Source organism: Glandiceps talaboti, chromosome 6, assembly GCF_964340395.1.
Source record: "Glandiceps talaboti chromosome 6, keGlaTala1.1, whole genome shotgun sequence".
NCBI classification, from domain to species: Eukaryota; Metazoa; Hemichordata; class Enteropneusta; family Spengelidae; genus Glandiceps; species Glandiceps talaboti.
The window spans coordinates 19,678,279-19,693,084 of NC_135554.1; the positions used below are offsets into that span (position 1 = coordinate 19,678,279).

Genomic DNA, 14,806 nt, shown 5'->3' on the forward strand with positions numbered 1-14,806 from the left:
TTTTAACCATAATTTCATATGGTAAATTCAATTTTAAAATGGCTGATGACACTACATGTCACTACACCTAGTAACAAACTGATTAGCTGCTAACTAACTTTAATACAAGATGTCCTACACAACTGTCAGTTTGATAAATCACTGCAATGCTTATAAGGTGTTGTATATAATGTATTATACTTTGCACAAACCAAGTTATTGTCTTTGAACAGAAAATATGTAGCCTTTTTGTTCTATTTTTTTTCATCTGCTGGAAAATACTTGTGACTCATTAGTCATCTAATGACTCATAGTGACAAGTCTCCTTAGGCCACTTGTATTTTCCTTGGCTGAATAAAGTATTGACCAGGGGAATAATATCTACTTATTTTTCAGCATTTAATAGCATTGCCGTTTTACTGTCGTGTCTCTCTCATGATGACCGGACCAAGGCTATATTTTCTCAATTCAACAAACTAAATTTAAAAATTAACACACTCTATGGCCAGAGAGGAAAAAATATTATAACGTCACTGATGATAAGATCATGACAAATATATATATGTGTATGTGTGGATCATGGCAAAATTTTCATTTATCAATGGAATTTGATATTTAATAAAACAAATCATTCATACTTTTTTTTTTACATTAACTGCCATTTCAAAAAATATTAAGACAGTTAAAATATAATTATGAATGGAAAACTTTGTTCTGCTTTTTTAACAGACTGACCAACACATCATTTCCAAGGTGTTATGAAAAAACATGAAAATAACTAGAATCGCCTTATGCTACAGCACAGGCACACAGACAGACATGCACAGGCACACAAACAGACATACATTGGTAAAGTATCAGTTCCATCTCCTGACACTAAAAATGAGGCACATTTGTTTCTATGGAAACAGGACATTGAACTGTCAACTTCTGCGATGTCATTTAATGAAATACTTAATTTTGTAGAGATTTATAGGATGAAAAAGAAAAGACTTATTCGGTATTTTGATAATTATCCCAAAACCTATTATATCATTTCTAGTATAAATCATGACCCATAAAATAAATGACATATGTTGAGGCCAATCCATTACATTTCGGAATCAAAACCTATGTTGAATAGCAACCATTGAGAACTGACATACAGCTAATAACATGTTACATATGTGTACCTTTTTGTCTGTTGCCACGAAAACACTGTGAGGCTACCTGATAAATCCATGAACTGCCAGTCAATTTCCTTATTCATACGAATAAATGTTTTCATCAGGCTTATAATTCTAGGGGCAATTTCCTAAATATGGCTCTATGAATAGTCCCAATGAAACGTTAATGTGACTTGATTTAACTCTAGCATCTTCCATGTGACTACACACGACAACCAGTAATGGTGTGTGTACATCAACAATACAAATACAGATACACACTAATTCCATATTCATGCAGGCTCTAACAATGTGTATATATGTACCGGTATTAACCCTTAAAACCTTAGTGTAAATGAATCACACACGATAAATTAATTTCACTCTTTATATTGTATTTACTGTGGACATCTGATTAATTTAAGACCTAATCCATGTTTATTGATGGGAAATGACTGCCTCCTTTTCTTTTTTGAACATACAAAATGAATTACTTTATGTTTCCACAAGTCAATCCAGATGGCTTTGTTTGAGATTTTTAATCCTGGTGGCTTGAGACTTTGTGATAGGGAATTACATGTGAAGTAATGGTGAATAATTTATTAAGGGAAGGATTATGGATTAGATTTTTTGGTCTCTCTAGGGAGACACAAAACACCACTGTCGTGCCATCTGAATTGCAAGAGGATACGTTGTTTTTCCTGTTAAAGGGGAACACTACTCCACTGAGGAAATAAAGGAATTTTGTAAGCCATGGTCCTCTAGAAAGCCATTGACTGATTTTAGATTACTAACATTACACGTAATTGCAGACAAAATTGCGTCAATGATGTAGCCGCAGTATTCGGTGGCCATATTGGATTGATCTAAACAGCAGCTTTGACCTTTTGACCTGATTTTTTTCATGATTTTAATTGAGGTTTTAATAGGGAAGGGAAAGTTAATGGAGGGGCATTACCCTTTGATTAACTTCTACACAACTTACATACATTGTATACATTTGTACATATAACCCCCTCCCCCTAACCCACTCCCATTCATTACGCACATTTACAAGAGTGCTTGGTGGTTGCCTATGATATTTTCAATCTCTTCCAAGCTGCATTAATATTTAGTTTGTCAGATATGCATTATAAACATCGATAAAAGAGTGTTTTGGACAAAACGTCTATTTTCATCTCTGCATTTAAAGAGACTATTTTTCACAAATCATCACTTCCAATATCAGTAAATAAAAGATACCACTACAGGCGTTTCTTTTCAAAATTTTAATGAGCATGCTGATCAGCTGTAAACTTACATGATAGATGGTGGCTAAGTGGTGTTTTCCTAGGCATATTTCCAAGAGAGTCAGGCACTTGGAGATTACCATCACTATGTCGTATCCTGGAAACTGGACTATCAGATGCACGGCGCTGGATTTCCCGGTCTTGAAATGTCGGTACCTTCACTTGCAGCTCCATGTCAAAGTAGCAAATATTCTGGAATATCCTTGATTAGTTTCAAACAACTGGAAATAATGAAGATGAAATTTAGTAAATGACATGCTCTTTATCATGATTAATGTGAAAAGAGTATACTTTGCTATGACAGAAACATTTAAACTGTGTTTTTTTCAATGGCAAGTGGGTGAAATATACGATAACAAAGACAAAGATAATCAGTGGACAGTCCCCATTCAGAGAAGTTAATATTATAGACTAAACACTCGGAAGGATTTGTGTCTACTACTAGTGGTGATGAGAACAAGATGAAACACCAACTGTCTATGGTGAATTCTCAGTGCGTGCAATAGCTTTTTACCTTATGCTAGAGGGTCAAAACAGAACAAGAAGGTCAACTTATTCTCATGCGTGCCTGTGTAGTAATGTAGCATGTGAAGGGGGTGGAGCGGAAGTTATGGCGTCAACTAAGAAATTGGATGTTCATTATTTTTATGATGCGCCTACACAATAATATTCTGTTTCAGGTACTGAGAATTAGTAACATATTATATTACCTGCTCCAAGTGTTTTTGACTTTATTTTTATTATTGATAGATCTTAAAGAATATTGTAACTTAATTTCCATATCTTAGCTCCATGATTGCAAAATAATTAAGAGAACTAGCCAAGTCTGATAAAATAAAGCCAGATAGCTTTGTGAGACATTTGCATATTGTCACGTTAATAATAATGTTTTTAGTGGAATCTACTACATGTACATGTTCTGTATAAATAGGCTTGGAAAATACCCGTTAATTAATACCTTTATTTTCAAATAGTAATGACAAAGGAGTGCAAATGTGATGTACTTGGGGCATTTGCTTGGAGTGTTCTCATAAACTGGTGTGCCGCAGAAAACACTGCAAGCACAGACTCAAGTATCGTCCTAGCTCTCACGCAACATTGGGTCTCGTTGTTAATACATACCTCCACAATTATAACAAATTTCGTAATACTGTAAACTTTGCATTCATGTGATTTCACAAACTCATTTGTAAACAGGTATGCAAATAATGTTTGTGGTAAATATATTGCACCACAGCGCAAATGCCGATAATAAATGTTTGCATTTTAGTCAAGTAATCACTGGTCCATATTAAAGTATACAATCATAAAAAATTAAAATTCAGAGAAATTTTGACGGAAATGTTGAAGTGCTTTTAGACGACCGACATATTTCACACAATTTACTTTAGGTCAGTGACTTTCCTACATTTGTGTTTCCAGTAGCAGCACAATGAATTACCAAATCAATGGAGTGTGACAACTACATGTATGCATTCCCACAGAGCACTTAACTTTCAATTTCCACTGTATAAGGCTACCTTGATTATGTCACATACACCAAATTATAATGTATCGGTATTTGCACTTCTAATTCTAAGCCGGCCACTGTGCCGTACATCACATTTCTTTTTCAGAGATATTGAGATATTGTAACTGATGAACAAGTAGAAATCAAATGCGGTAAAAACTTGCAAAAGTTATATTACAGAAACCCATGATGTGCAAGTGTGGCATACTTGGGGTAAATTGGCAAGAGTGCTTGCAGTGTTCTCGCCAGCCATACTTTTGTAAGCATAACAAGTGCGGCAGAAAACACTGCAGCAAGCAAGAGTTCAAATATTGAAATATCCCTCAGTACCCACACTGGCACTCACATGGCATGGGGTTCTGTTATTATTACATAATATGTCTTTCCAAAACAGCAAAAATCCATAAATGATACTGTGCAATCGTGCACTTTTGTGTAAAATGAACAATCATGCCTTCATTTGCATATCATTTGCATGCATGCAGGCATGCAATAATGTTTTTGGTATAATATAATTGCAGTGCAGTGCAAATACCACTACAACCTGTACTGTGCATGCGCAAGGGTGCAAATAATAGCTGGTACACTCCATATATTTGTACTAACAATGGATACAACATTGCTGTACATCCTGTTTTTAGGACAAGACTTTTTGGTGTATGATCTATATATTTTTTTTTTATTTCAGTCAAACCATTCATTTCATTGAACAAGGATGAATAATATTTGAACAGAACCATCTGTCATCTGTATAGTACATTTTGAAAACAATATTTTTTTACATCTAAAAATTTCACGACAACATTCAGTTTTTAACATATTGTAGTTTTTTTTACATTTTTGTGCCAAAATTCTTATTTCACTGAACTTTCATCATTTCAATATTCTGATCATCAGAAAACTGAATATAACTGGACGTTGTATTGACTAAATATATCATAATCTCTGTACAGTGGCAAAATGTTTCATATTTGCATATGTCACTAATTCTGCTTTGAAGCTTCCACAAGGCTATAAATAGACGGCTGACAGTCTGTGGTACACTCGTATTAAAATTACTATAAATACTGGGTTATATTTAATATATATTTCTATGAGATTTATGTGAGTGCTAATCCTTTCGCATTGCATAACTAGAATTCTGCCTTCAGTGTCCAATACATGACATTTTTGTGGGATTTTTATGAGCTTCCCTTTGCATTATGTCATTAAAATGGTGTTTTCAAAGTTCAAATGACAATCTTTTTGTGGATTCGGAGTGCGTGCTCCTTCGCATTTTGTTATTAAAACCATGTCTTCAGAATTAAAATGATATTTTTATGGGCTTTTCAGTGCTTCCCTTACATTACATCATATTCATTAAAAATGTGTTTTCAGAGTTAAAGTTATGATACAAAAAAAACAATACTATTTTTGAAAAAAAGAAAAAAAGAGGCACAATACGACTGTCGACAGTCTCATCTACAAAAGAAATCAGATGTGAACAATGCCCTCTATGTCGACAACCTTTAATTACATTTTATCAATTAATAATACCACTCCTCTTATCACAAGCCTAATTAATTTCCCATTACATTCTCTTTAAAAATCAATAAAATGTCTTTTAATCAAATTTACTGTATTCAATTACAACATTACTGTATTTCTATCGGACTGGAATTTTTCTGAATCGAAATGTCACAACGTCTATAGCAGAATTGAATACAAACCTTGACTCAATGTTTATGATATTGTGTAATTTGTTAAATTATCAGCAAGTAATGTAATCCATCCTAGAAAACATTTGCTAGATTACTTTTGAAACATTGAGGTTATAATTACTTTTTGGGGTCCACGTTAAATTGTAGGTGTTTGTCACCTGTGTGGACTGTTTGACTTTTGTCAAAATTAAATAAATACAAAAATAATAGCATATTGCTGCGGATTCTGTTTTCAAGGAATTTACCTTAAAGTTTGAAGTCCTCATTTGTATTTTATTTCCAATAGCACTAGAAAACATAAATTGTCTAAAAAATATATTTTACGATGGATTTTACATTAACACGAGAATCACTAGAAATAAAACAAATTAAACTGAATTACTGGTTTAGCTACGCTATAGGCACTACCATAAACAGTGCAGTTTTTTTAATTGTCTGGCTCTCTGTGCTATTAAAGGATTTGGAGCTATAATATCAAACATTGGCAAATATAGTAAAACATGCAGAACTGTCATTGATTTGTATCTTTTCACAATTTTGTTGGCGAGGGAGTGGCGTCGTGGTAAAATATTCATGAAATTACAGTAGATTTTAACTACTTCAACTGGCTTTAAAAAACACTGCGTGATCTGCATAAACTGTATGTACATTATAAAACATATTTATATTTTGGCTGTTCTGGGTGACAACTTTGTCAAACTAGTTATACAGAATGCAAGCCTATAACTCCCAAAAGCCTCTTCACCAAATAAAACAGGTTTAATACAACAATAACTTTAACAATAAATATATCTCTATGTTGTTTTTGCATGTAATATTTTTTTCACTCTTCCTTATGGCTTGAATAACATTGTTTTTTTCTTAAATAATAAGGAAAAGACTTTTAGGCCAAAAAAAATATATATCTGGTTCTGGTCAGGGTAAACTTTCTAAAGTGGTGTGACGACGCGAATTTTTTTTTTTCTAATTTTTTTTTTTTTGCAAATTAGTAAATACACATTTTTTTACACTTAAAATACTCTGTTCTATCATATTTATCTCTTGAAAAACTTCCTTTTTCTTTGAAGCAGTTTAGGCTTTGTATTTAAGCAGTCTTGGCATGTAGGGTAGATTTCAGCTGCTTGTTCTCCTGATATCAGGAATAAATAAGGAACGGGAAAGCAAAAATTATCGAAAAAAAAGGATCGACGCGGGGGTATTCAGGGCATGCGCGCGCTGACCAGAACCAGATATATATATTTTTTTGGCCTTATGACAATATAAAAAATTCATTGTACATAATTAAGTAAATGACTTCTATTGTATGACTATTAGAAGACTGTATGAGTCAATGAGGAGTCAACTGACAATTATGTTCAGCAGGGGTTGGGGTGGGGGTGGGGGTGATTTTGTTCCTTTGCTAGGGGTACAACATACAACCCCATCATTTCGAAGTGTCACACACACTGCATAACAAAATATTTGAAATGTATTGCCAGGTATGACGAAGCATACAACTTTGAGTTATTTTCTACGTTTAGCTCTGACTACAACCAATTTGTCATGTGGTGAAAGGATTCAGAAAGCATTCAAAAATACCATACAGATCAAAGGTGACATTCAGGTGATTGATCAGTATCAGTATTGGAGTGATTAATTATGTCTGTATGTATGATGTAAATGTTTTATTTCAAATGACACATTTGACTTTAGCTGGTAAATACAGAAACTATATAGTATGCATTTATATTGCAAACCTCATGTTTTACTTATGCTGGGTTATAAGTACCAGAAAGTGTGTGTGTGTGTGTGTATGTGTGTGCTCTATTTCAAATGACATATTTAACTTTAGCTGGTATGTACGTGCTACATACAGTTGTACTGTGTGTCATTTTATAACAAATAACTCTCTAGATTTTACATTTTAAAGGCCTACTTCTGATTTGAAATTGAGGTGTGAAACAGCCAGTGTACCTTCTAATGATAGCCAAGTTTTGTTGTTGTGAGTCAAAATGCGAAAAACTGGGATTTTATGTGAGTCACCACATAGTAAGAGATAGGGGAACACCACATTTTAGTGCATCACTACAAATTGTATGCATTAATAGTGGCACATCAAATTGGCTTAGAGGGCACACTGGTGTGAAAAAGGGTTGTTTGTTGGAGCTAGAGAAAAAGTTAAAAGAAACAGATCCCATGTAATGGCTTGTGGCGACACTTAAGATAACACATGTGCATTGATCCAGGATTGAAACAATTTGTATTGCCCTTTAAATGGAGACTACATCATAATGGCAAAACCAGTCAGTGTTGTTTGCTTTTGGGAAAAACCATGGAATTGGGGTATTAGTATAATGGTTTTACTAAATGTAACTATAGGGTTTAGTACTAACCGTAGTAACAACAAGGGAAAATCAGGCAAAACATACATTGTTACTAATTCAGTTTATCATAATTTTGTGTGGAACTGTCGTAACACATGACTAGAGAAGAATCTCAAGTACATTTTACCTACTTACCATCCTTTATAGCAAAAAACACTAATTTACTCAGTATAGAGTAAAAAATGGAATGAACTAGTTTAGCACTAAAGTGCACATTTCACAGCAAATATAGATTCAAATGGAACAAAACCTTCAAGATTTAAAGAAAATAAAAATGCACAAATCAAACAAAAAAGCTGTAAACACAAATAAAACTAAAGATCTGAATGGATAGAATTTGAGTAAGGAAAGAAAATACAAGTGATTTGTACTCATTAATCCACCAAGTATATATTAAAAAAACCATGATACTAATTGAAGATAAACATTTATACATCCAAAATACCACTGTTATTTAAGAAGTACTAAATAAATTGAAGAGTAAACTTTGGAAAATGACATGATCGGAATTGCAATAGCAGGTTGAATCCTTCCCTTTTCTGACTCCCTAACTAGGTCACAAATATAAAAATCTTAGTGGTATGATCAGCTACCACCGCTCTGCATTCTTGCTGATTGATAAAAGATAGCAAAGTTGGCACAATATCAATATTTATCTTTTGTGTTTTCTTGGAATCTAAACAACACAGGAAATTAAATCGGAGCAATTACCATGCCCGACAAACAACTTAAATATTCTATATGCTTATGTTAATTATCATCCCAAGTACATTTTGCAAAGGTGAACTTGTTTACAGACCAGATGTACATGATACAAGTCACACAACCCATTCTGTTGACAGTATTTGATCCAATGGACATGTTTATACTATAGTCTGCCTTTATGAGTGGTAACGATTTGTGTACATAAATTACAATTTTGAATACTACTGGAATGCAGACATACAGATGAGCAAATACTGGCCTATAAATTCCAGCTGCTCACGAACAGGTATACACATTAATGAGAAAGTACTATTAATAAATTTTGAACAAAGATGACTGCAAAATAATATGTCGCACTAAACAATTCCCCGTGAAACCTATCTGTGTTAAATTCATGTCATAGGTAATACTCAGCCAGATTTACACTAATGGATAAAGGTATTTTCTTCAGAAACATTTCTGCATTTATGACAAGTTAATTCACACTTCTATTTCACGATGCTGAAAAAATGTAAATTAAATGATCTCCATACCAATGATATCATTCAAATTGATTCTATAGATCAGACGATTATCAACAACATCTAGAATGATCAAAATATCTTGTAAATAAAAGAGTGCTCATAAAAATTACTTCTGAATCAATACCAGTACTTATTTTGCAATAATGTAGTCAGCCATTGACCGAATTGTCATCATGACTTGGTTATTTTTGTGTCAATTTTGATGTTTAAACCAAAACAGATGTTAGCATATGTTATCTTCTATATGGGATTATAAATAATACTTTGTCATGCCAACACATTTGTAATACATCATGTTGGTCAATATTCACACATCTAATGTCATTCAACCTTGGATTCATCTGGTCCATCTAACACATGAGTTGCCTTTTATATGGAGTCATCTAGTCCATCAAATATCAGTATTCAAGATTTTTCCATATGGCACCATGATATCGGCAACAGAGAAGGAGAAGTTAATATCATTGATAATTAAATATTAAGTTTGGAAGAGACCTTACATTGACTGAAAGTCAAGGAAAAATGGCATGTATTTGTACTGTAATGCATTTCATATGAAGTTTTAAATTTACATAATGAGAAAATGTTAAACATAAAGTTTACCAAATCTCAAATTTAACTTTTTTTTAAAGACTATTGCCACTAAATAGACTTATGTCTGGCTTCAAGTTTAAGTTTGAACTTTGGAATTTTTGAGAAAAAAAAATTTCTTTTTCAGATATAGCAAAAAACATAAATTATACCAACTATTTTAAAAAGTGTTTTAATAATGTTTGATAAAACCATTTCTGTCAAACATTGGTACAAATCTTGTTCATTTTGAAATTCATAATTCATGTCTGACTTCAAATTTAAAGTGTGACAAAAAGAGACAAGAAAAAGAAAGATCTTGTGTCATCTAGATTTGTTGAAAGAGAAGGTGACAAATGCTTGTGCAGTTCCTTGTATAATTTGAGTTGGGGTCAAAGCTTAAAAATACAAAGATGTACAAATTAACAATAAGATTTCATATTATACTAGCCTATAATGTAAGGGTTACCAATCTGATTTCCATCATTTTGTGTTGTTTGTTTTGTTCCGAGTAATTGACGCTTTTCCACATCTGAACCTGTGTAACAGACAATCGCGTTTGAATCTCGCGCTTTCGATTGGCCAATCAGGATGAGCGCTACGTTGGCAGCTACACACACTGGAGAAATTGAAGCATGCTGATTGGTTGTGAAAACCTTACAATATTGTCAACACATTCAATGGGATTTTCTATTACACAGGTTCAGATGTGGGAATTCAGGTGGCGATTACTCGGAACAAAACAATTAAACTACACAAAACGATGGAAATAGAGGTAAATAAAGGCATCTAGCCACTTTTACGACATCAGATTTTAATCAGATTGGGGTTCTACCAGTGATTTCTGATTCATGTTTCAGTATGCAGTAAATACTTAAAACTCCTTTTTATTTCAAAACACGAGTGACAAAAAATACACAAACACTGAGACAATGTCTCTTTCAACTACAGGCACATGTTTATAAGATACACACAGTAATAACAAAATGGCGTAATGCTTGAAACAAATTTGGAGAATAGCTTTGAGCAAAATATACATATGGGTCATATGATTTTGTATAGTAATTTCAATGTGCCACAACTTAACGAAGTAAGCAGCAAACATTGTACAGTAAATTAAGTACACAATGTACATGACTTTCTGAAAGGAAACTACGTTATCAAATTGAGTGCATAGTGAATATCGATTGATGTAGGACGATTACAAAGTTGGCAAAAAAATCAATATTTAGAATGATAATGATTATTTTCTTTTAACCGGTTTTAAGTCAAAGTTGTGGCATGATTACTGGAGGAATGTCATATTCAGATTTAGATTTGGTTTGATTGTATGTATGTATGTATGTATGTGTGTATGTATGTATGTATGTATGTATGTATGTATGTATGTATGTGTGTGTGTGTATGTATGTATGTATGTATGTATGTATGTATGTAAGTATGTATGTATGTATGTATGTATGTATGTATGTGTGTGTATGTATGTATGTATGTATGTATGTATGTATGCATGCATGTATGTATGTATGTGTGTGTGTATGTATGTATGTATGTATGTATGTATGTATGTATGTATGTATGTATGTATGTATGTATGTATGTATGTATGTATGTACAGACGCAAGTTATAAAATTACTAAATTTACTAGTTTTTTTCAGCACAATATACAAAAACCCAACATGACACTTCCATTAGGTATGAAAATTCAATTAATCTCTGAACAATACATTCTATACAAGCATTTACTTTCAGTTCAGCAAGGGAGTACATGTATGTGAAATAATTAATGTGATAAAGATCTCAATATCCATGTACATACACTGTACAGTGTACATGTTCAATTACACAATAATGCTATTTATCAAATTCTATACTACAGTTGTAATGGTAACTATGTCTCAAATCAGGGCTGGCACCTGAGGTGAGGTATAGATTTTTCCAATGTCATACTATACTCCTTCACCTTCATGTCAGCTGGAATCAACTGGGCTTTAGATGATTTGGTTGCATTCTATGACTAATTTGACTATCATCTGAGAAGGAGACGTAAATGTTGTTGATAATTGGGAACTAGCAGTCAACCAATGACGGCTCATTATTGATTGTTATGATGATAACATGGATCTAACAAAACCAATTCATATCTTTAGAAAACCACAGAAGAGCCAGCCTGGCAAATTAAAGTCTAAGAAGAGTTAAGAATAGGTCAGCATATCTCCCACTGGGAAATCTGTCAGGGGAAACAGAAGTATCAACAGTGCTCCATTCATTAATAATTGCTTAATTTTAAGCAAGTACGAAGATGTACATACATGTGTAGCAGTGTGCCCTCTAATAAGCCAATTTGACACTACTGATGCATCAAATTTCTAGTGACTCACTAAAATTTGGTGTTCACATATCTCTTATATATCTTGTGACTCAAATGAAATGACAATTTTTATCAGTTCAACTCACAACAACAAAATTTGGCAATCATTAGAAGGCACACTAGTTGTTTAGGTTGCAGTAAACTTTCAAATCGATGATTCAAGAACTAAACTATCAGAAAAGACACGTTACACTGCTGTTTTCAGCAACTACAGATTAGAGAGAACGTTATGTCAATAAAACAGATACAGGATTGATCTCCATTCTGTAATAATTGCTTAGCTTAAGGCATGTCAATTAAATTCTTTGTTTGCCATCCGTGTTCGGTTAAGTTTGTTGGCAGATTTTAAAAAAAACCCACTCATTTTGTTTTTGTTCAAAATTTCTGCACAAGGATACATTCACACTATTGTAAATGGAAAGACCATTCATATATTTTCAGAATAACTACACAGGTATCTAAATAGCTTTTTGGACAGAGAAAGACTTTCAAACTAATGAACCACTCTCACTCAACTTTCAGAAAGGATGCTTTTTATTGCCCTATTTTCAGATTTAACTACAGAAGAGATCACCTTCTAAATGAAACAGAAAGAGTGACGTTAAAAGTAAATGTACAACTAATACAACTTTCAGAAAGGATGCTAACTTATACTGCCATATTTTCAGAAACCACAGCTGACAGATCATCATGTAACTGAAACAGAAACAAATTTGTTCTTCATTCATTAATAATTATGTAAATTGAAAGTCCCATTTTGGATTAGGAACAAAATTTAGGTGTAAAAAACTGTTTACTAGTATTAAAAAAAGAAGAATGATCCAATGTAATCCTTATGGTTCCACTGATGTAAGAACGTGGGATTGAAAGGTTAGCATTAATAAGAATATATAAATTCTGTTGAACTTTTAAACTGATGAGTTCAACTTTTGAACTGGATGGTATTATATTGACCTTCTCAGAAAGTACAGATTAAGCAGGTCGGCATGTAAATGAAACGAGTGACTTATATGATGTTGACAAGATTATATCACTTGTAATCATATTGGTGACATAGTGAGTGGGTTGTAAAAGAGTAATCCATAGCAGGCAGGATGCTGGAGGACATACACATGGTATGCAATATATATATCTGTCTCTTCAAATGGCATCCTGATCACAAGTGACATATTTCATGTGTGGGCTTTAATACTTAGGCTCAGAGAATCCTCTTCAAGTTTTAATCCACAAAATATGCTTTTTACATGTTACCCAAACTATAATACTTTCTACTGCAGAGATGACAGGATACTTAAAAAAGAACATGCAATAATATGGGGTAGATACTTGAATGGTTTCGCCATATTTTGTATAACAGTTTTTGAGTTACAATGCTAAATACTGATTTGTCACTAAAAATATGGTCACCATTGGATAAAATATGCATACGTCATAAAAAAGTAATATGCCTATGCTTCATATAATATATCACCTTTGTGCCAGATTTGAATGAAATTAGATATTGCATATGTCACAGAAATGATGTTTATGGACAGATGGATTTAAAGACACAGATGGGGATAAAGATGGACAGCATATGGATGGAGCACATTGTAATAGTCCCCCTTCAGGAGAATAATAAATTCTACATTGTGTAGTGTATCTTGTGTATGTACATGCATGTTGATCATGAAAAACTGCAGGTTGACTTTTCATATGACATATCATGTATCATAGAAAAGCCCTTACCGTATACAATTCTGTACTCTCAATTCACCTTAACTACATGGATCAAATGTCAAAATGTAATCAAACGACTAGAATAGAGAGCAATGTAAAAGTCGTATGAATAAGGTTTTGCATACAAGTGTCCGATTTCAGAAATCTATATTTTTATTTGTACATACGTGTACAATGTATGCATGTGTTCTTTCTTCAACAATGAGGAATATAGAGAACTGTCTATCATACACATTCAGTTATGCACACAAGTGTCTTATTTCTGAAACTTAATATTTTCATTTTTTTACATTAGATATTTTCCTGTTTTGTTAAACACTCAGAAATGAGAATGATCTAACATAACATATACATTCAGTTAATATGCATACAAATGTCTTATTTCTGAAAGAAATATTTTCATTTTTTTTATGTACATATATGGTTGCATTGTCTAACAATTGGCCATTGAAGTGAAATCCTAATCTCTCTAGAAATGAAATGATTTTAAAAAAAATGTAATTTCAAACTATGAACTCGTATTTATGATTAAAGCAACCAATATTTAGAATGACATGCGATTTTGGAATTTGGTTTTGAGATGTACATATCGAATTTCAAACATTTGCTTTTTTGAAACTAGAATTGAAAATCAAAATACAAATGACGTTTCACTGGTAAGTTAAGGGGCATTATTCTTTTTGATTCATTTTTGTTACTTTTTGTTTAATACATTTTGAGGGAGGCCTGGGCTTACTAATTACAAATGAAAACACAAAACAAGTATATTTGTAATTGTAACATATTGTTACTACTGAAATCTTAAAGTCTAGGAAAATGTAAACATTTAAACTTTCTATAGTCTACTGCAATAGGCTGGAATTACTAGTATTTTGTATTTATTTGTAGAGAATCAGTGTCTGAAATGTCCTTAAATTATCTACCAATATT

General features: G+C 32.7%; 1 protein-coding gene across 1 annotated transcript in view; it reads right to left on the reverse strand.

Moving 5' to 3' along the window:
- LOC144436332 (protein SSUH2 homolog) overlaps positions 1-14,806 on the reverse strand; it is an 80,312-nt gene that overhangs the window by 15,825 nt on the left and 49,681 nt on the right. Inside the window, exon 2 of the mRNA XM_078125102.1 lies at positions 2,425-2,634. Coding sequence (XP_077981228.1) covers positions 2,425-2,587 — 163 coding nt within the window. The 5' untranslated portion in view covers positions 2,588-2,634. The remainder of the gene's footprint in view (positions 1-2,424; positions 2,635-14,806) is intronic.